This window comes from Manihot esculenta, chromosome 1, assembly GCF_001659605.2.
Source record: "Manihot esculenta cultivar AM560-2 chromosome 1, M.esculenta_v8, whole genome shotgun sequence".
NCBI classification, from domain to species: Eukaryota; Viridiplantae; Streptophyta; class Magnoliopsida; order Malpighiales; family Euphorbiaceae; genus Manihot; species Manihot esculenta.
In genome coordinates, this window is record NC_035161.2 from 40,049,507 (window position 1) to 40,070,408 (window position 20,902).

The 20,902-nt window shown below is 30.8% G+C and overlaps 1 protein-coding gene across 9 annotated transcripts; it reads right to left on the reverse strand.

Moving 5' to 3' along the window:
- Positions 1-386: 386 nt before the first annotated feature.
- On the reverse strand, positions 387-10,553 carry LOC110613944 (B3 domain-containing transcription factor NGA1). Of its 9 annotated transcripts, none has more exons than XM_043948656.1 (6): positions 10,205-10,553; positions 10,034-10,078; positions 8,383-9,906; positions 7,926-7,990; positions 7,704-7,780; positions 387-5,931 (listed from the first exon to the last, which is right to left on the reverse strand). In XM_043948656.1, the coding sequence occupies exon 3, from the start codon at positions 9,863-9,865 to the stop codon at positions 8,636-8,638; it is 1,230 nt and encodes a 409-aa protein (XP_043804591.1). In that variant the 5' UTR covers positions 9,866-9,906; positions 10,034-10,078; positions 10,205-10,553; the 3' UTR covers positions 387-5,931; positions 7,704-7,780; positions 7,926-7,990; positions 8,383-8,635. The 9 variants fall into 9 exon arrangements, with proteins under 9 accessions (XP_043804591.1, XP_043804582.1, XP_043804590.1 ...); XM_043948647.1 differs by having other exon boundaries at positions 387-717; positions 805-903; positions 2,317-5,931; positions 8,383-10,553; XM_043948655.1 differs by having other exon boundaries at positions 8,383-10,078.
- Between the last annotated feature and the right edge of the window lie 10,349 nt (positions 10,554-20,902).

Consider the following 20,902-nt stretch of genomic DNA (forward strand, 5'->3'; position numbering starts at 1 on the left):
GATCAGTTTGAGCACCGGACTGTTCAAAAATGATTATGAAAACCAGGCATCAAATATGTTTAATTGATTTTTTTTTTCCAGAGTTAGAGGATTGGGAAAGTGGAGAGTCAATCTAAATTTAAGCAATTGGACCCAACAAGGCTAAGCTAAACCAAAACAGATGAAATTTGCATCTTTTTGACTTGCACGACAGTCCATTCAAGAAATGACCACTACTTCATCCTCTGCTTCCATAAATTTGATGTTCAATAAAAGAAAGACTTACCATACCATCTAAACCCAACAGATCATCTAATAGAAACAACAGAATAGTTTCCCTCCAATGGAGCTGTTCAACAGTAACAACAATTTTTTTTTTTGAAGGAGAAAAATTAAGCAATTCAGCATACTAAGCAGGAAATAAAAATAAAATAGAATAGAATTTAACTTGAACAAAATCAATACTTGTGTGAATGAGACAACAACATAAAATATCACAGATGTTTCAGTGTCTTAATGATTCAATTAGTGCAGGGCCAGGGGCACCTGATTGGCAAGCAACTTCAAGGCGCATACACAGAAGCAGGCCTCAATGCATTTGCTCAGATCCGAATCAGTAATTACTGTTTCACACAGGAAAAAGAAAGTTCAACAAAAGGTTTGACAAAACTCATTAACTCCCCAAACCACTTCATTTCAGCTGCTAATCTCACAACCTCTTTCACACCCTGCAAGTTTCTATTATATAATACACACATGCATCAGATAGCCCCAACAATAATAACAATAATTCAAAGCCCCCCAAAAAATAATAAAATAATTTACATTTTTTCATGTCATCAGAACAGGATGAATCAACAGTTTCTCAACGTGCAATTATCCAGCAATTCAACAACTAGTAGAGTTTTCTTCAGATTTTTCATACTGAAGTTACCACAGGAAGGAAATACCACATGTTAAAAGGATTATCCACTATCCGCTTGCTCTGAGTCTTGTAAGTTGAAACAAGATTACAAGCATCATAGTGATCTTGGTAACATGCAACGACATGTTAAAGGACTTCTGAGTTAAATACCTCAATAATTGGGGACATCCATCCAAGTAAAAAATAGGGGTTTAGAAAAAAATAGAAACCTTTGCCAATTTCAACCAACAAAACAATATTCCAATTATAGAAGGAAGTAGTCTAACATAATCTAGCTTTAACAACATTCCAAGTACCACCACTAACAACTGTTTAGCCAATAGCCATTTTAGACTAGAAGCAAAGTGTATGATTCTATTTCTCTTCTGTGAGTTAAAGCCCCATGTTCATAGGTAAACTCAACTATAGTCCCAAGAACAGCCGCACAGATAGGCTTATGAGGCATCAAAAGCATTATAAGACCATAATGCGACAGTGGAACTATGAATTTTCAAGTAGTTTGGCAAATTTACCAATGAACACTCCATCTTTCACAACATCAAATAAGGATTGGTAGAATCTCACACTCAGAGAAATATATTCAAGAATTGATCTTCTCAAAAGAAGACATACCCTCACAGAATCCCTCATAGTGATACCTCCAAATTCCATGTTATGAGAGGTTTCCAACATGAACTTCTATTTTCTTATTCATTCCAATAACTGATCTCAAGATTCCATTTTCAAGTGAATCCAAACTAATGATATATCAATGTCTTTCTATAAGTAGTTATAGTTCCATCAAAGCTCCTTACAGCTCCACCATCCTAATTTATTCGTTGGTCACATAAAATACTTTTACTAAAGGGGTTCTTGGTACTCTTATACTCAAGGATAACCTGTAGAATGCATGGAAATTTTTTACTAGTGATCTATACTCAACATATTGCAAGCAACATGCATCCATGAAGATGGTGAAAAAGAACCTTGCAAGTAAAGCAAATATTTACCTGGAGAATCAAACTGAGTTCAGTAAAATCATTGTTGCAAATACAAAACAATTGAGTGTCCCAATCAAGATATGAAGGTTGCAAATCGACCAACAGTATATAAAAAATAATGAAGAAATACGAACTTGTATTGAACAAGGCATCCATTCGCTGGAGATACAGATAGGGAAAGAAACAATGCCCCTATTGAAATCCAACTGTAAGAGACTTTAAAATCAAAGTAAGCTGGCTGTACCTCTAATTTCACAGTTACTAGATTAAGCTCATTACAGAGAAGATGTCTATACGCTTTTGCTTGTGCAGAATGAAATAAATCAGAATAATCTATAAAATTCCCCCAATATATATATAAGCTTTCGCTGAGCCAAGGCACAGAGAGAGAGAAATTACAGAAAAGAACAATGAAAAGTGTATGAAATATACCATGAGTTCACATTCTGCATACTCGCTTGCGGCAGCGTTGAAGTACTCTTCATTATTTAGGGGGGGAAAAAGAGCTTTTCTTTTGCAGTTAATTTAACATTGAGCTAGAGAAAATAAAATATAATATAAAAAATTTACGCATTTCGTGAGCCGAATGTTTTCCGGCGAGCACTGCACAAAATAGTGTTTTGATTGCAAATCCACACTCTACACATCTGTACTTCATCTATTGTATCTGCATGTCTTGTCTGTAAATCTGCAGAAAGCCGCTTCCTTCACTTATTTTTCCAACTCTTACGGTGAGGATTAACATGGGCCTAATAAGGCCGAAACTACCTGAATCCAAATACAGCCCAAATAAAATGGGCTGAACCAGATTGGCCCATTTCCTTCTCTTTTCTTATTAAGTACTTAATTCTGCATTTCAATTTAGATAGGTAATAGTGCAAAAATAAATCAACACCGTTTAGGTTATGCCACTAAAATTGTTTATAAATTGTTAGATTTGAATTCGCTTCAGAGAGATTCCTAATAATATGGAAAATTTTGCTTAATTAAACTACGAAGAATTTATAAAACAAGTGAATTTCTTATATAAAAAATTAAAAAGACCCATGTTTTTATATTTTCAATTTTAAATAGATGAGTAAATATATGTATATATGTATATATATGGATAGAGGATCCACCAGGTAGAAAATCCAGCGAGTAACAAAATAGAAAAAATGGAAACCACCTTCTCTCCTTGTGTCCCGAGTATGGGACATCACCATTCACTGCCTTGCCAATTTTTTTATATTATAAAGGTAACACTACCCCCGGAGTCTTCAGACTCTCCTTTAATGTTACACCAAATTTGGCTGTTGCTTATCGTGCATACATGATAAAAAGCAACAGGGAGCATAGCCATACGGATCACTCTCATTTACCTTTTTAAGAAAAATTCTCCCTTCTCCATTTTTAGTGGCATTGAAATTTAAGGCACCACTTTGATGTGTAGGTTCTTAATGTAGGAGGAACAATTGGCAAGAGCAGATATCGATGGATAGGTCGCAAATCTCTGATCATTGCTGAATATTTAAACTCAAGACATCATAGTTCTGAAGATTAGTTGATTCCTACTGCACAACCATATGGTAAGAGTAAATGAAGCAAGCACAGAGGCTGCTGCTGCTGCACTCTCTTGGGTAATTTTCATGGAAAAGAAAGCATCTACAAGAAGCCATATAGTGCCAGAGAAAGAAAGCATGCGGGCACTAGCAAGTAATAAGTATTGGAAGGATACAGTGAATGGATAAATACAAGAACGTGGTCCATGCAAGATAATTTTTAATAAATAAATCAACATTAGCTGGCTAGTGAGAGTGTGTGTGTGTTGTACAATGCACGCATCCTGCAAAATTTTGGAGACAACAAGATAAAAAGATCCAAAGGCAAAGGAAGAAAATGGAAAAAGAAACTTTCTTTTCTTTTGTACCTTACACATGTGGCTTCTTTCTTATCGTCAATTATTGCCTATTAAACCTAACCTATATACATACACACTCTCTCTCTTTATAGGCCGAAAGGGCTTCAATTTCAAGACTTTGAACGTTGGAATCTTGTCTTGTGACTCAAATTAATGAATCTTTATTATAATAATTGGATCCTGTTGCTCCTCTATATTATCTTATATTAATTCAGATATTTAGTGGTTTTCCTTTTCTTGGCATTAATTATTCATTTAAGTTTGTTTTACAGTGGGATTAATCAAGTTGATGGTATCATGGCATTAGCTAGGAAATTACTAAATCAGTGACAAATTCTGCAATAATTCTATGTTACCCTTTCAAGTTTGTAACTGTGCTAAGCAACCATAGGCTTTTTCTATAGTTAATTCCTTGCTCTATCTCAATGCATGTTACTGTAGCCTGAAGCCTCCACGAGTAGGGTAGAGGTACAGCAAGGGGAATACTAGCCTAGTGTGTATGCATATGATGTGGGTGTTTCTTCCTCTTCATTTCTGCTACTTCTCATCATGCACCTTCACAGATTCATTTCTATATTACAAGTTGATGTGTGTAATAAATGAATCCAGTGCCTTAATTTTGCAGTAAGATCGATGGCTTTATTAATTGGAGCAAATGAAGGAAGCAAACAGGAAGGTTAAAAAACTAATAATATTAATAAAAAAAAGCATCAGCATATCCAAGTAGGTATATATGTTAGCCCCTCTATAATATAAACTAGTTTTGAAACTTAATTTAAGTAAGAGAAGGAACATGACTGTGTTCGAAGTTCAAGAGCGTGGTCGGTTTTCATCATCTAGCCAACTTCACAGCTTTGCGGTTCTTATGATTTAAAAACACTTTCGCTTCTCTTCTATTTTTTTTCCATTTTTAACGTATAGAAGAAAAATGAAAGAGTGTGTTTGAAACGCCTTGATTACTTCTTTCTGTGGCATACGCCATTTGAGTAGCATTTGCTTCTTTCATTATTATGTTCAAAATGGGACGATTCAGCATGTGATGCCATTTAAGGGTGCCAGTACTCCAAGAAGGCTGGTTTTATATATATATATATATATGTAATGATGAATATCGATCACAGCTAAAAAGAATCATGAACTGAAATTGAAGATTTCATGCATGTATAAGAATGATGAAAAGTAAATGCATAATCTCTTATTTGAAATGTTATTCTGCATAACAACAAAAATTATTTGCATTGTTTAGATTGAAGTAATGATTACTACCATACATGTTTATATCTATATATCTTCACACAAGGGGTTGAAAGAAGCACCAATGGTATTCTCAGCTGCCCTAATTCTCAATTTGTGAGTCAAAGATAGTTAATTACCATTTCACATCTCACTTGGCGAGTCAAAACACTGTTGATTAGCATTGCCTTCATGAGCAAATGGACGGAAATATGCACACTCCTAATTAAAAATATATAATTCCTCCAGTTTCCAAAGTACTTTATATTTCTTTATTCTGTTGGAAAAATTATCAGATAGGTTTAAATAAATAAAGAAAGGATATATTTATATTTCATATATGAATTATAAAAACTTCAAAAAATATCAATATTTATATGCCTGTTAGGATGGTTTTGGAGCTGATGACTATGGCTGACTCCTAGATATGGTGTTGTGTTTGCCACTGAAGTTGTGTTTTGGTTCAGTGGGTAGTTCCTGGTTTCAATTTGTTTCATTGTATTTGCTGCAAGTGTATATGAGTTTCTTGAGCTTTATGTTTTCTTTTATGTATCTATTTTACTAGATATTTTCACTTAAACATAGTTGTTTTAGGTTGGATGTACTAAGTAGTCTATTAATCATGGTTTTAGAATAATGGTTCAGTGTTAAGTTTTTCTAAACTTTAATCCATAATAAAAAGTAACCTCACATGTTACAGTAATTTAACTTGGCAAACTGTGTATTTTGTGGCTAATCAGTGTCAATTATTTTTCTATTTTTGGTTGCTATCACTATAGTGTCACCATTTTAGCCACAGAAATATGGGAAGTGAAAGTCAAATAATGGATAAGTCTTGCACTTTCATATGAATTGATTGGCTACTTACCGTAGAAATCATGATCAAAGCCTCCCATTTGAGCCGTTTTTGTTGCCTAAAATGAAATGGTCCACTTAAGAGTTAGTAACTGTTAACATTTGGCTTGGGTTCAACGTATAGTGCAGTCGATTCAATAACTAAGTAGCCCAAAATTGATCAATTGTGCAGCCACAAAATCAAACATCACTGGGATAACATAATGTTTTTTTCTGACCAAATTCTCACCTAAATATTCCAAAAGATTCACTAATAAATATAGAGTTTACTATGCATGTACGAATGTGAAAATCATAATCAAGCAAAGATAATTAAGTTTACAGTTGAAGAGCTTTTTCCATTTATTTATTTATTTGTCACATGCATGTTTATACCCTTCATTTAGTTGATGATCAGATAGTAGAAGTTAAGTCAAAATTGCCTTTTCGTGTCATTTAATTCAGTTGAATTTGCTTATGAAATATTATTAGAAAGCATTAAATATCTCCAATCTCAATATATATGCATTTATGGACTAATAGGAATTCAAACCAAAAATTAAATGTTGGACTTCTTAAATTATGTTTAACTTAAGCTCCCAGTATTCTCTTGAACATGAAATTTGGTGCATACATTCACATACCATAAAACAAGACTTGTAGGAGTTCTATCCAAGAAGATAAATTCTAACTTCAGCGTGATGGCCTTGACCACAGACAAAATTTCTTTGAAGATTCTAATTGATTTGTTTAAAGCAGCAAAGCTTTAGAATGCCATTCTCCTGAAGGGGGAAAAAAAAATACTACTCCCTTAATTTGTTCCCTAATTTTTTTTCATCTTTTCTTTTTCAATGGTCTCAAAATTATAATTTATTTTTCTTTTTTACACTATACTACTATATAAATAATTTATTATAATTCTATTTTATTTTATTTTCAAGAAATTTCTTAAAGTTTTTTTTAATATTTAATAAAATTTAATATTTTCTCATACGAATATAATAAAAAAATTAATAAAAAAATTATTTTTTAATAGGTGTGAATAAGTAAATGAAACAAAAATTATGGAACGTAGAGAGTATAATTTATAACCTTTCTTAATCGTATTGTAAAATTGAAAATTTTATAGAAGGTATAAAACACAATTTTAACTATCATTTAAATATTTTGGATTTTGGATATCAAATACTCACTTTTCCTTATAATTTTTACATTTTTTTTATTATTTCAAAATTAATTATTTATTTTTTATATTATAATAATATATAAATTAACTATTATAATTCTATTTTATTTTATTTTATTTTTAAAATAATCTCTCATTAATTATTATTTTTCTAAATAAATATTTAAAATATTTTTTAATATTTAATAAAATTTAAAATATTTAAAATATATATAATTGAAAAGTTAATAAAAAATTATTTTTAAAAATACAGTGGATAAAAATTATGGAATGAATAGAATAATATACATCAACAACTATCATTCAAACGTAGCTTAATTATATTATTTTTAAAATCAAAATAGATCTCAATGTTATATTAAGAACATGTCTACGAAAATTTAACCGTACTATGTAATCATAGCTAAATAAAGTTTGAAGACCACATTACGTACTGTAGCTAATTAAGGGTAGACATTTAAATTAAAACCATTAACATACACTAAAGTAAAGTTAGTAATTTAGCAGGCATATAGCCAATTTAAATAGCATGGTATTAGCAAGGCTATGTGAAGGTTTAAACCATAAGATATTGAATCGAACCTTCATGTAAGGAGAGAAAGAGCACTAATTACATAAGACTTTCATAAAGCTTTAAGTGGAATTCAGTATTGAATGAGGATGTACCTGATTTTTAAGAAATGTCTTTCAAGATAGAGGACTTTTTGTGGTTGTGCTCCAATTAATCCAGACAAGAAAGTGGGCTGCGAAGAGAAAAATGAATTATCGAGAAAGATATAAATAGCTAGCTAATTGTATGTGTTATGTTTTTTGAGAAGCACAAATTGGAAGTATTAAAATCATTAGTAAATAAAAGTTAAAGAGTAAGAATAAGAATACAGAAGCTACCTTTTACAGCGCTGCACACTTTTCTGCACGTCACCTGCAATCCCTCCCTCTTAACTAAGCAGCAGCTGGATACAATGTTATACTAGTAAGGTAATAGGAACAAAAGAGAGAGAAAAGAAGAAAGAGACTATTGCACTCTCTCTCTCTCTCTCTCTCTCCATCCATATATCTATATATATATACTTCCTTTCATCCTCTTAACATGTACCATGCGATCACTGTCACAGAGAATGAGATAAAGTACAGTTGATATCTAAGGAGAGGAAACAAATGTAATGTATACAGTTATTGGCAAGTCCAGTCTCTACTAAAGGAAACACAAAAATGTAAATCAATGACAATAACAAGATGAAAATATGCTCAAATATATTAAATTATTTCTTTATATATGTAATAATTATACAGAGTTTACTGAAAAAAAGGGCATAGAAAGGGATATATTTGCAACTTCACATACATGTATATATATATATTGCACTGCTAGCTCTTTTGCTAGCGCTCCACAAACCCCAATATCCGGTAACCTGATGATGCAGTAATAATTAGAACAACTTAAATGAAGAAGGGGATATTACGAAACCCCAAAAAAAGGATGAAATTTTATGAATATTCAGTACCCATATGGCAAAATTAGATGTGGAGTACCGCTACTAAAAAATAAATGGTATATATATCTCTAGCTTCTTCACTTGATAATATATGTGTGATCATCAAAGATCCAAATCAAAAGATAAGGAAGTCTTTCCTTTCTTTGAAAACTCAGGTTCTTGCATTGTTGTCATTGAACTACCGGGTACCTTTGACTGGGGAGGCTGAAGAGATGAGGAAGCTAAAAGTGGCGAGAATGAACCCATGGTTGCAGTACTGCCATGTGCCGGTATGGTAACAGAAGAATAAGACTGATCTTCTTGTGTTGGACACTCCATGTTTACACCGAAAAGCCTCAGCCGCTTTCCGACGCCTCTACCGGGAACGACTGGAACTGAATCAATCACCACTGGAGCTTGATTCCCTCGTTGATGCATTGCCCCAATTGGAAGTGCCCCCTCTGGTCTTAGGTAATATTGCGCCTGTTGATGATAATGATATTGATTATAAGGCTGGTGCCGATGATGATGAATTCTGTAACTCAAATGCTGGAATTGAGGTTGTTCATATGGTCGTGGAAAGGACGACAAAGGCTGAGGCAGCGAGTAAAGCCTGTCCCACCTCACCGACTGTGGGAAGTGTAGCTGATTTTGCAGCTCTAAATCTGCAAAAGATGTTGGATCTGGTGCATTAGGCCTGCGTCTCCAGTCTATGTACAACCGGTGCTTCCCTGACTCTCCAACGCCTCGCTGAAATGACACGATATCGCCTGCATCAAGCTGCTTTTCCTTGACGAACCGGCTCCAACCTTTGGTCATCACATAGCTCTGGCTACTGTTCCAATAAGAGTACCGAAATCGCCAGGGCTTGCCGTTCCGGTCTTCAAAATTCAAGAGGAGGCCCTTCTCACTCGATGTGGAATCGAGGGGAAAGTACTTCTCTGCGTATTGCTTTGGTATCACGAGCCGATTTAGCTTGCCCACATCGCTTGGGGTCACCACTTTATCAAACATATGCTCTCTTTCAATAGGCTCATTAGTACCTCCACCGGTATTAACAGTACCATTGTCGTTTCCCAGTGACAGGGCCATAAGCTCCTGTCTGTTGTCAAAATTCAGAGATGATGATGATTCGTGGGTTTTGTATTCTTGTTGAGAGTCGGATGGTCCAAGCCATAGGTTCTGGTGTTGTGGCAGAAAATTTCTGTACTTGGTAGAAGATGATGATGAGGATGAGGGAGAAGAAAAAGGGAGCTTACTCGTCATAATCTCTTCTTCCTCCTCTTCCTCTTCTTCCTCTTCTCCTTCTTGTTCTTTATCGCAATACCCTCTTTGTAGTTCAACAAAGTTCATGATGACCTCCTAGAATTCTTGAGCTCCTTATCACGGTAGATCTTGGAGATAAAAGTCCAACCATGCACAAGGAAAAAATTGATGATGGGGAAAAGAAAAGTGAAGGAAAAAAGTTGGGAGCTAGAGAGACTTCAATTATGGCGAAATGAGCTAAAACAAAGGGATCACCTGCTAAAGATGTGCTTTCTTGGTTGGAAAATTTTGCTTCAAGATCTGTGAGGCCACAAGACAAGCATAAAGGGAGCCATCTCAGTACAAGCAAAAGGTCGGTGCCTTCTTCTTTGACCAAAAATAGCAATCCAAAACCCTAAACAAGATAAGCCATGGATAATAATTCACCGCACACATGAGAGATGGAGCAAATTGTTCTTGTTGTTGACCTAGCTCCCACAGAGTGAGGGTTTTTGCTTCCAAGTTCCGAGCTACCTCCCACGAAGCTTCTCTCTCTCTCTCTCCCAGTGCAGCAGTAATGTAAATTTTCTTGCTTTTTTTTTCAGCTTTTAAAGAGAGACCCAGAATTGAGAATTGAGAATTGAGAGAGAAGGATTATACGTAGGGGCCCATGAATGATCTGGTTCTGCTCATGTGAGCTTGTACTTTTCATCATTTTCGGTTTCTCTCTCTCTATATATTTTCTTCTGTACGATTTAAAAGACCCAATACCCAAGAGGCTACATGGATGAAGTCTGTTAGTTCACGGTCTGGACTTTAATTAATTCAATTTATTAATAGACTAATGCATCATTAGCGTCAAATTCGGTCTCCATACAGTATTTTACTGAAAGGGTGCTTGAGGATAATCGAGCAGTTGAGTTGTGTGTTTAGAAAGGGCAGGCTGATTAGTTAGGTTTATAGTTTGGATTTTAATGGCGGTCTTGGGAGTGAGGGAAAAGTTGAGAGTTGAACCGACCGACCTGGCGGCGGCCTTTATATATATTCTCGTTCTCATCTTAATGGCATTGATAGATAGATTCCTCCATTTATCATCGCCCGTTTGATTTTTCTTCCATTGTAATCTAATAATTATTCTTGTTTCAATTTCCCATTGGAAATTAGTTTCCCTTTATCTGTCATTATTATTTGAATTGAAATTTTTAAAAATATTTTCTTAAATGAATTATAATTTACAAATAAATTTGATATATTTTAATTATAAAAATATCAAAGTAATAAATATGTTTTAAATATTTTTAATTAATTATATATTTTTCAAGTATTAGACTATAAACCTTATCGATATATGAGAATTAGAGGATATGTCACTTCCACTAGCTATTAAATTACAGAGAAAACGACAGTAATTAAAAGCTCAAAATTAGACTTTAACTTATTAAAATTATTTTCTAAAATTATAAAATATCGAATTTGAATTTCAATCTAATTTAAATATATATTATATAAAAAAGCAAGTGGAATTCCAATTGCAGTGATGGAAGGGAATATTTCAATAATAGAATTTGACCCAACTAAGAAAAGTTGAAGAGGCAACTAGCACACATCTCTTGCTTCGTGTTTGGGGCATTTAATTCGTAGACTCATAGTTTAACTGCAATTTGTTCATCTCTAACTTTCCCTCCAGTGAGTTTATTTTTCTTTAACAAATTGCTATTATAATAATATTAATTAATTATTTTGATAGTTGATATCAATTATAAGAATAATTATTTCTCAATTTTTTTTAAATAATATTAAAAATAAAAACACTTACCTAGTTTGGTATTTCAAGACCCTTGAAATAGACGGAACGTGTGGTTTAATAAGTCATAAATTTAGGTCATTACTTTAGCTACAATTTACAACGTGCTAAATTAATACAGATCATTATTTAAATATCCTTGTTTTATATAATTCCATGTTAACCATGAGACTCAGATAATGCCCCAACCCCTAAATTATGATAAATAATAATACTAATTGTCAATTTCTTAAAAGTATGATTAAGAAAAAGATAGCATTGAAAATTAAATGTAGAAAATAAAAATTAATGAAAAAAAAAGAGCAAATAATTTAGGGAATTAAGAAGGGAGGGGTAGAGTGATGGACACCTATCAGTAGGTGGATGAGAGAATTGAAATAAGTGGTCCTGTGATGCTCCACTTTATTTATGGGGTTCCACAGACCTCTATACTTATTGTTTTGTAGTAATTGATGAATAATGACAATCTTCACTTTGCTTAAGATTCTTCATACTCTTATACTACCGCTTCTAATTCTATTTTAGTTAATTCAATTAATCTCAAGTAGTTACAACCTCTTTACCTATAAATCTTCCAAAGATTTTTAATTCATTTTCGAGCACCGACGGCTACTTGCTTCGGCAAACTTTTCTATTTCACAATCAACAAATAATACAGCAAAAGTCCTAATTGCCAATGCAGCTTTTTTTTTTTTATTTACAAAAAAAAAAGGGAAAAAGGAAAAACTTGAGGAAAACATGTTATATTAGAATTCAGTGGTTCATTTGTTTTTTTTATTAAATGCTACTAAAGTTTTTTTTTTAAATAATTTTATATGTTTATTGCGATCTTTTATTAAAGTAATTATATTGTGAGCAACATATTTTAGCATGAACCAGTATGAATATTGCATTTTTCTATTCATTACGATAATATTGCTATAATTTTAGAAAATATATTGAGAATAGAACGTGAAAGTATGAAAACGACAGTGTTTGAATCTGCAAAAAGTGATATGAATACAAAAAGTTGAAGATGGTGGTTGAGATGAAATGAACCAAGTGATGAGAGAATGCTAAAACAGCAAAAAAGCAATAATTATAGCAGACCTAAAAATTAAACAAAGCCACTGCTGCTTTTACCTTAACCCTGTTGAATGGTGGGTTAAATGTGTAATATAGCAGTAGCTATAGTACTATATCAGCGGGCAGCAGCCGCTTGACAAAGTCAGATGCACACTATATATGTGGTTAACCAGCTGCCGAGAATTTCCTAGGAATTATCATGGGTTAACATCAAACCCCTGCGGAGTACAGATCTGAAGGCTGAAGCACCAGTATCTCTTTACACTTTACATGGCTTTTATTTTTTTTTTTTAATAAAAAAAAAAAACAAAAAGCAGCTAAAGCCTATGGAAACCCTATGGGAGACCTGCTGCCTGTCATTATTATTATGAATGCTAATGCTAATAATATTCAGGATTTGAGAGATGCTCATTGGTAATCTAATATTAATTAGTAATTGATAATTATGTTTAAGAGGCGAAGGCAAGGGCAAGCGTGTTACGTAGAGTATAGGGGCAGAGGTGTGAGGTTTGGACCACACCCTACGAACCCAACAACAAAACAAGCAAAGCCCCAGTTGGCGGTTATCTTGTTCCAATAATTCTTGCGCTGGCCTTTTGTCCCCTTTCTTGATCTGTGATCACTGTGCATACGTTTCTTTTCTGGGCATCCTCCTTCATGCCAAATAAATTAATTTTATAAAGTAAAAATTACCTTAATTTCATTCAATTCAAGTTTCGCTGTACCCTTTTTATTTCATGACAATTTTTTTTATTTTCGTATTTATTAAAATATACTAATTAATTTATTAAGTAAGCATACTAAATTAATTAAATGATTATAGAAAAGAAGAATGGAGGAGAAGGGTCAACATCAACTAGTTGGCATCCTTTCCATAAGAAATATGATAATGAAAACAACTGTCATGCCCCATAGTCTAGGACTGACTCGTAGCTTAATTAGATTGTAATATATATAGTTTAATAAAATAATTTGATTAAAATATATAATACAGTGAAGGGTAATTAATGGAGGCATGCGTAAGGAGAGGGAAGGGCCTCTGCTATTCTACGCACCGTTTACCATATACACAGTAATTGTTGTTGATGATGATGTGGATAACCCCACACTAGCAGTAGCTGCCTGCCTCCTTATGTCGCTTTCTTCCTTCATTAGCCCATAACTCCCATCGCCCTCTTTTTTTCATGTTCCGTCGTCCCTTTAATTTATATTTCTTTAATACAATTTTCTCTTTTACTAATCTCTAAAACTACATCAACTCTTTCCTACTACCTTCATTCTGTTTTATCATTCCACTACAATCCATCAAATATTTGCTTATTCTTTTCCTTTATACAGGTATTAGCAGCCGATTAATTCTTTTTAATTTCATGAATTATTTTTTTAATTAATATCCTAATTACATTAACAGCTGCTTAGAACAAAGTCGTTTTTTTTTTTTTTAATATTCTCGTAAAAGCAGACAAATACCAACCTACAACAACTGGTCCCAAAATTTGGGATTTAGCCGAAATGATACTGTGCATTCATGTTACCCCCTGCAGATTTAACAGTCTCTCTAATTATCAATAATACTTCCCAATATCCCAAAAAAATTGGAAGGAGAAAGGACGAACGTGCAACAGTAACATATCACACTCTTGATTCGTTTTCAGCATCAAAACAATTTCTAATTTTTTAATGAAAACAAAATTTTATCTATAATTCACATAAATAAAATGTACTTTAAAAAAGTTACTAAATATAAAACAGCATCCAGTACCATTAGTACATTACTAATATTAAGCTCTTTGAATAGAAATTTGAAATATCATTGACTGAGTCTCATTCTTCTCATTTATTACTACAGTGGTATGCTATTCATTAGTAGAAGTTGCAAGACCCAGTAAGTTACCCACTGTTCCGGATTTGACTGCTAGCTCCTTACCTCAATTTATGGAAAAAGGAATTCCACTCTAGCACAAATAATAATAATAATAAAAAATTTGATCACTCTCGTCCTTCTTAACTATACTTAATAGCCAACTACTCAAAAAATGAAGGAGATGAAATAGCAATCATCTATTCATCTATTGTATATGAAGATTTATTTGATAAATTTATAATTAATTATACAAAGCTCAATGATTCATACAATTTTGATGTCATGAAATTTTATATAGTTATTTGTTTATTTTTAAAATTACATCCCTCTAATTTTATTGATTCTTTTTAATTTTATTAAATTTTTATTTAATTTTAAAAATCTTAATTTTATTTTATTATTTAATATTTTCATTTAATATTTAGTGTTTTTATACGTTAAAATAAGTCAATAAATGAATAAAACATTTTGAAAATAAATTTAAAAAAATTTAGAGAGATTATCTTTGTACTCTCTATTTTTTTTTTAACGGAAATAGAATGCCGAAATTCATATAGAAAAAACTCGGGTGGTTTACTTTATTTTTCACTTTTTTTCATGCTTTTACACAACTTTAGTCTCTTAATTGGAAATTAATATTGGGAGGGACTCAACGATGAAAATTTGGCTACCACCAACGCGGAGTGAAAATCTCAAAAAACTGGAGGATGAAAATTTGGAAGATTTAGAAAAAAAAAATTCACACATTAAATTTTTTTTATTTATTATTTATAATTTTTTATTATAATTTTAGATAATTTTTCAATTAAATTTATTATTGAATTATTAAATATAAACAACTAAATTTTCTTATTTGATCTAACTGGAATTATTGATTTTCTTTAATTTACTTATATCAGTTATTTTTTCATCTATTTATTATTTAATTTTTAATATTAATGTTTTTTTAATGCACACATTATGTTTGAATGATTTTATATATCCTCCCAATATTAATATTGGGAGGGAACATTTCATAATCGAATAAAAAATTAAATATCACTCAAGATTGAGAATGAAAATTTAATGTGTGGAATTTTAAATAAAATAATAACGATATTTATAAAATTAATTATTAAATTATTAAATTATTGAAAAATAAGTGATAATTTTTATTTAATTAATTTGGTGGAGTATCTATCACACCAAAATTAATAGGATACAAAATTCTAAAATATATTAAGTAATGATCGTTAGATTTCACCACTCCTATATAAAGTCTGACCCATGATAGCGGTCCTAATTCAAAGGTCAGGGGCCTCTTCGGCGATCCGGCCTGGACCATCTAACCTTGAGGTCGGGTACCTCGTAGGCCTCAGTCCTTTCAACACCAAGTTCGGCCCTGGAACGTGACAGGAGAAAGGACAGTAGGCCCAGTCACCTCACAGCCCTATCTACACGCGCGCCGGAGAGAATTAAATGGCCGTCTGGCGAGAAAAGGGCGTCTAACAGTTCCGTATGTACGGCCTTGTTTGACAGAGCCGGATGACACTATAGGTGGGGCCGTTAGACGTCGCTAACAGACAAAATGAAAAGTAATAAAGGGGATAGGGCATCTTCTCCTCACCTAAGCTTATCCAACTTTTGAAAAACCCTATTTCATTCGGATCTCAGGTCATCATTACGGGCTGTCCAAAATTTGATTTTATTGGCACATAAGATCAATTATTTTAAGATTATTTCTCTAAATGATTAAAATAGATTATTAATCAAATAAATTAATTAAATTATATTTAAGAAAAATCAAGTTACGATATTATAAATTTAATTTTATTATTTTATTTTATTTTAAATGTTACTATTATTCTCATTATTAAATAATTTAAATAATAATTAGATTTATAAAAATTTTAATACTTAATTGATACAATACTCTCTGCTAACTCCTTATTAGACGTTCCAAATAAAAATTGTATACACTTATAAATATAGCCGCTTATCAAATTTATTTGACAGTTTGTTCAATTTATAGTGTAATCCTCAATAGTTCACAATTTAGTTGGCAATTATTTTTTAGTTTAAAGATAAACTGTAATTAAATCTTTTAATTTTTTTTATTATTTTCCTTGAATTTAGTTTTTTTTAAAATAAAATAAAATTTATAATTTGAACAATTCAAATTTAGGTGAGCTTTGAAGTTCAGATTTTTAAATGACAATTAATTTACAACCATAAGTTCACTGTTCTAACATTCAATTAAAGTACTATAGTTTAGCTACCACCTACAAAAAGTACTATACTTTAGCTACATCTTCTTGTAGTACTGATTGTTGTGAAATTTTTACATGCAGCTCCTCTATATATTCACTCAATTTATAATTAACACATTATCTAAATTATGATAAATTTTATTTAAATTATAATAGAATCTAATTATAAATATAATATTTTAATTTTTAATTGATTAAATCATATAAATCAACTTATTTATTTATATATATAAAAAATTAAAAATAAAATACAAAAAATTCACTTTAAAATTTATGATTTAATTTATATTAAAATAATATATATGATATCTCGCTCTAAATAAAAAAATTATAATTTTTAAATGCCGTGACAAATATTTATATAATAATCATGTATATTACATATTAATTTAATTTAAATTAAATTATAAAATAAAAATAAATAAAATTACATTGCATTTTTTTATATTTTTATTTTTTAATTAATAATTATATTTTAATTATTAGATTGTTTTTCTTAACGATATTAATAAATTATTATTATTTATTATTTTAATATTTAATATAATTTAAATTATAAATTTTAAAATAAAAATAAGTGAAATGATGTAATATTATTTAAAAATTAATAACAACAGTCTCTAAATTAATTTAAAATATATTTAATTAAATATTGAAAGGTCACGGATTCGACATTTGTGTGGTAGACAACTTAATGAGAGAGTTAAATCAGAAATATAAAATAGTAGATGATGGTGGTCCAAGAAGAAGTAGAGCCAGTGTGGAACCCCCAAAGTCATGAAAGATGAAAGGATAGCTAGGCCCCTAGCCAATATTATTTATCTGTCCAAGTATCATGTATGATAATGAAAGCACACCTGCACCCTCCCAATCCCAATACCTAACCCTAACCCTAACTATGCTTGTAACTATGTACTTGCTAGTTCAGGCAGACTACGCAAGAATCAGGGGAAAATAAACTCCTAAACAGTCGTAAAATTAAATTGGTTGAAATTGAAATTAACCCATCATTTTTAGAATTTAGATTAAGATAAAAAAAAATTATTTTTTAATCCCTAAAATTTAACGTAATTAACACTTCTATTCCTCTATTTTGGCGATCCAATACTTAAGCCCCTTACTTTCTTTTCCGTCTAAATTTATAGTCATTCTGTCCATGTCCATTTAAGTCGTTTGGTCAAAGAGTCAAAGGTGAGAAATGATAATTTTTTTCAAAAATACCCTCCTCTCAATGTGAAATCCCTATATTTCTTCTCTTTCATATTTTCTTCGTTTTCTTTTATCAATTGTTAATTCTCCTCTCCTTTTTTTCTCTCTTTTTTTCATCTTTCTTCTCCTCCATATTTTTTCTATTTCCTTTTGACATTGTTGATTTTCATCTTTTTTCTCCCTTATATTTTTTCTATTGTTGATTTTTTTCTTTTTTTCTCTCTCTTTTTAATCTTTGTTCTCCCTCGTATTTTCTCTATTTTTGTTTGATATTGTTGATTTTTCTTTTGTTTTCTTTTTTCCATATTTCTTCTCCTTGAAGCATTATTTGAGAGTTGCAGAAAGGGTAGGAGTTATGGTGAAGAAGAAGAAGAAGAAGAAGAAAAAAAAGTTGCAAAAAGGGTAGGAGTTATGGTAAAAAAGAAGAAGAAGAAAACGAAAAAAGGAAGAAAAAGAAAAAGAAGAATCTATAGTGAAGATGCATTGAATTTGGATTTCGTGATTTTAAAATAGCGAAACTTTTAGTGAGGGTCAATTTTGTCAATTCACGTGTCCCAAACGGCTATTTTGGACGAAAGAACTACGAATTTGGACAGAAAAGAAAGTGAGAGATTTAAGTGTTGGGTCACTAAAATAGAGAAACAGAAGTGTTAATTACGTTAAATATCAGGTACTAAAAAATAATTTTTTCTTAAAATAAATATGTGTAATTTGATCTTAATTAATTTTAAAACTTTTTGAAGTTTTAATTGGACTTAACTGAATTAAAACCGTTAATTTAGTTCAATAATTTAATACAGTTTTAAATGCTTAAAAACAAAGTGTTTATATAATAAAAAATTATTTAAATTCTATTAGAAATTTTAATCGATATTGTTTAGTTAAAATGATATAATAAAAAAATAATTTATTTAAAGAAAATTTTAATAAAATTTTTTAAATATTGAAAAGTGAATTTTTAATAGTAGGGAAAGATTATTTATAATAAAAAAATTTTAATATAGAAAATTATAAAAATATCTAAAAAAATAATGAAAATATAAAATTGATCCTGAAATTTTTATATCGAATTTTGTGACAGGACTGTAGTTTTTATCACACGTTTAAAAGTCATGCGTTTCGAAATTTTTTTTTAAAAAAATTATCATGAATTTCTATCAAATATTAGCAGTAAAAATTAGATTCAGTTTAAATTTATCGTAAAATCTAAAATTAATTATTACGTGTAATATGAAAACTGCACATATTAAATTATAATAATTGAACTTATAAGGTTTCTACTAAATTTGATTTGAAAGGGCAAATTAAACCATAAATTTGAACCTAAAAATAGAAACCAAAATCGACTCAACCCACGTCTAATCATACGCATGCATCTTTCATTCTATTATTGAATAACTTTCTTCCAATCACAATATTTTTTTCTTATATATCATTTTTTTTTTTCTATTAACGAGAAGTCCCCTCCCTCAAGTTACATTATTTATTTATTTTTAAAAAATAAAGGCAATAAAGTATAATGGTACTATTAATCAATTTTTAAGTATTATATTGGTAATATATAAAGTGTAAACTCTTCTTTGATCAAAATATGTGTCTGCAGTCCAATCAATCTTTTAATTAAACAGGACATATCAAATATAGATTAAACAGATCATACATAATTTAAAATAAAATTAGAATTGAATGTTAATTTCCTATAAACCTATAAAACTATAAATGCGTATATAATGTATTAAATTAATGTGATGTGCGAGATAAACAGGATATGAGCTAGTCGACTTTTTATTTATTAGCTAATATTATCCATTATTAATGAGTCGTCTGACACATTTGAAAAAAATATTCTTGTCTAAGTTGATGTGATGTGCCGTAAGAACAATTAAAACAACCAATGATATATATATTTCTAGTATAGTCCGAATTTGGGACATTTCTGACTCTCTGAAATTACCATATTTGCTCATTTAAAAAATCTTAATTACTCTAAACTCAACACTTAATTTATTAACTCTTATTTATTTTTATTATTTACTTTTCATTAAATCAATTTCAATTTATTAATTTTCTCACTCAATTAAACCACAATTCAAGTATTTTTATTTAGTTATTCCTCGGATTTCAATTCACCATGTATTAATATTTTCTTATATATAATTAGAGATGGACTATCCATTATATAAAATATATAGATTAAAATTAAAAAAAATCGTTTACATGATCTGATAAAGAAATTTAAAAATTTTGAATGAAATGAAGAAGAAGGTCATATATTAAGTAAGATAATCCTCTAAGTGGAGGATAATGTAGATGTAGGGTAAGCTATGTGATGAAAGTGAGATTGAATGGACGGTCCCGACCACCTGATTTTACAAACTTTATTCTGATTATGTGCGATGAAGGCGTGATCCACATGCACTTTCAAGATAATGGGGTGAAGTGTGTGGGGCCTCAGTGGCTACTCATTCTCCAAGTGAATTTTCCTTTTTTATTTACACAAAATTGAGACGGTTGGAAATAAATTGGCATGTGTATCGATGGACAAAATCTTGGTTGTGATGTGAGAGAAGAGTCGACATCCAAGGTAGAGTTTTGTAATGTCAAGTCATGCTTCAACAATTAGACTTCAAATTCACTTTGGATTCCAGGAATTCGGACAACCACTCATAGTAATTCTATATATGATGTCATCTCATCCGTACGGCCCCCTCTCACATAGACGAGTACTTCAAAATTATAATATTTATTATTATTAGCCCCTCGGATAAGATTTTTTTTATTTATTATTATTTCTTTTCCTAGTATAGCCTAACGCCCATAGATGCAAGGATGATTTGATTCCTTCCTTTCTTGACATGTTCTTTGATTATATTCCAAGTTTATGTATTAATCTGTGTAAGCATGTGGCACAGAATTGATTTTTTGTCCTAATAATTAATGGATGTGAGATGGAA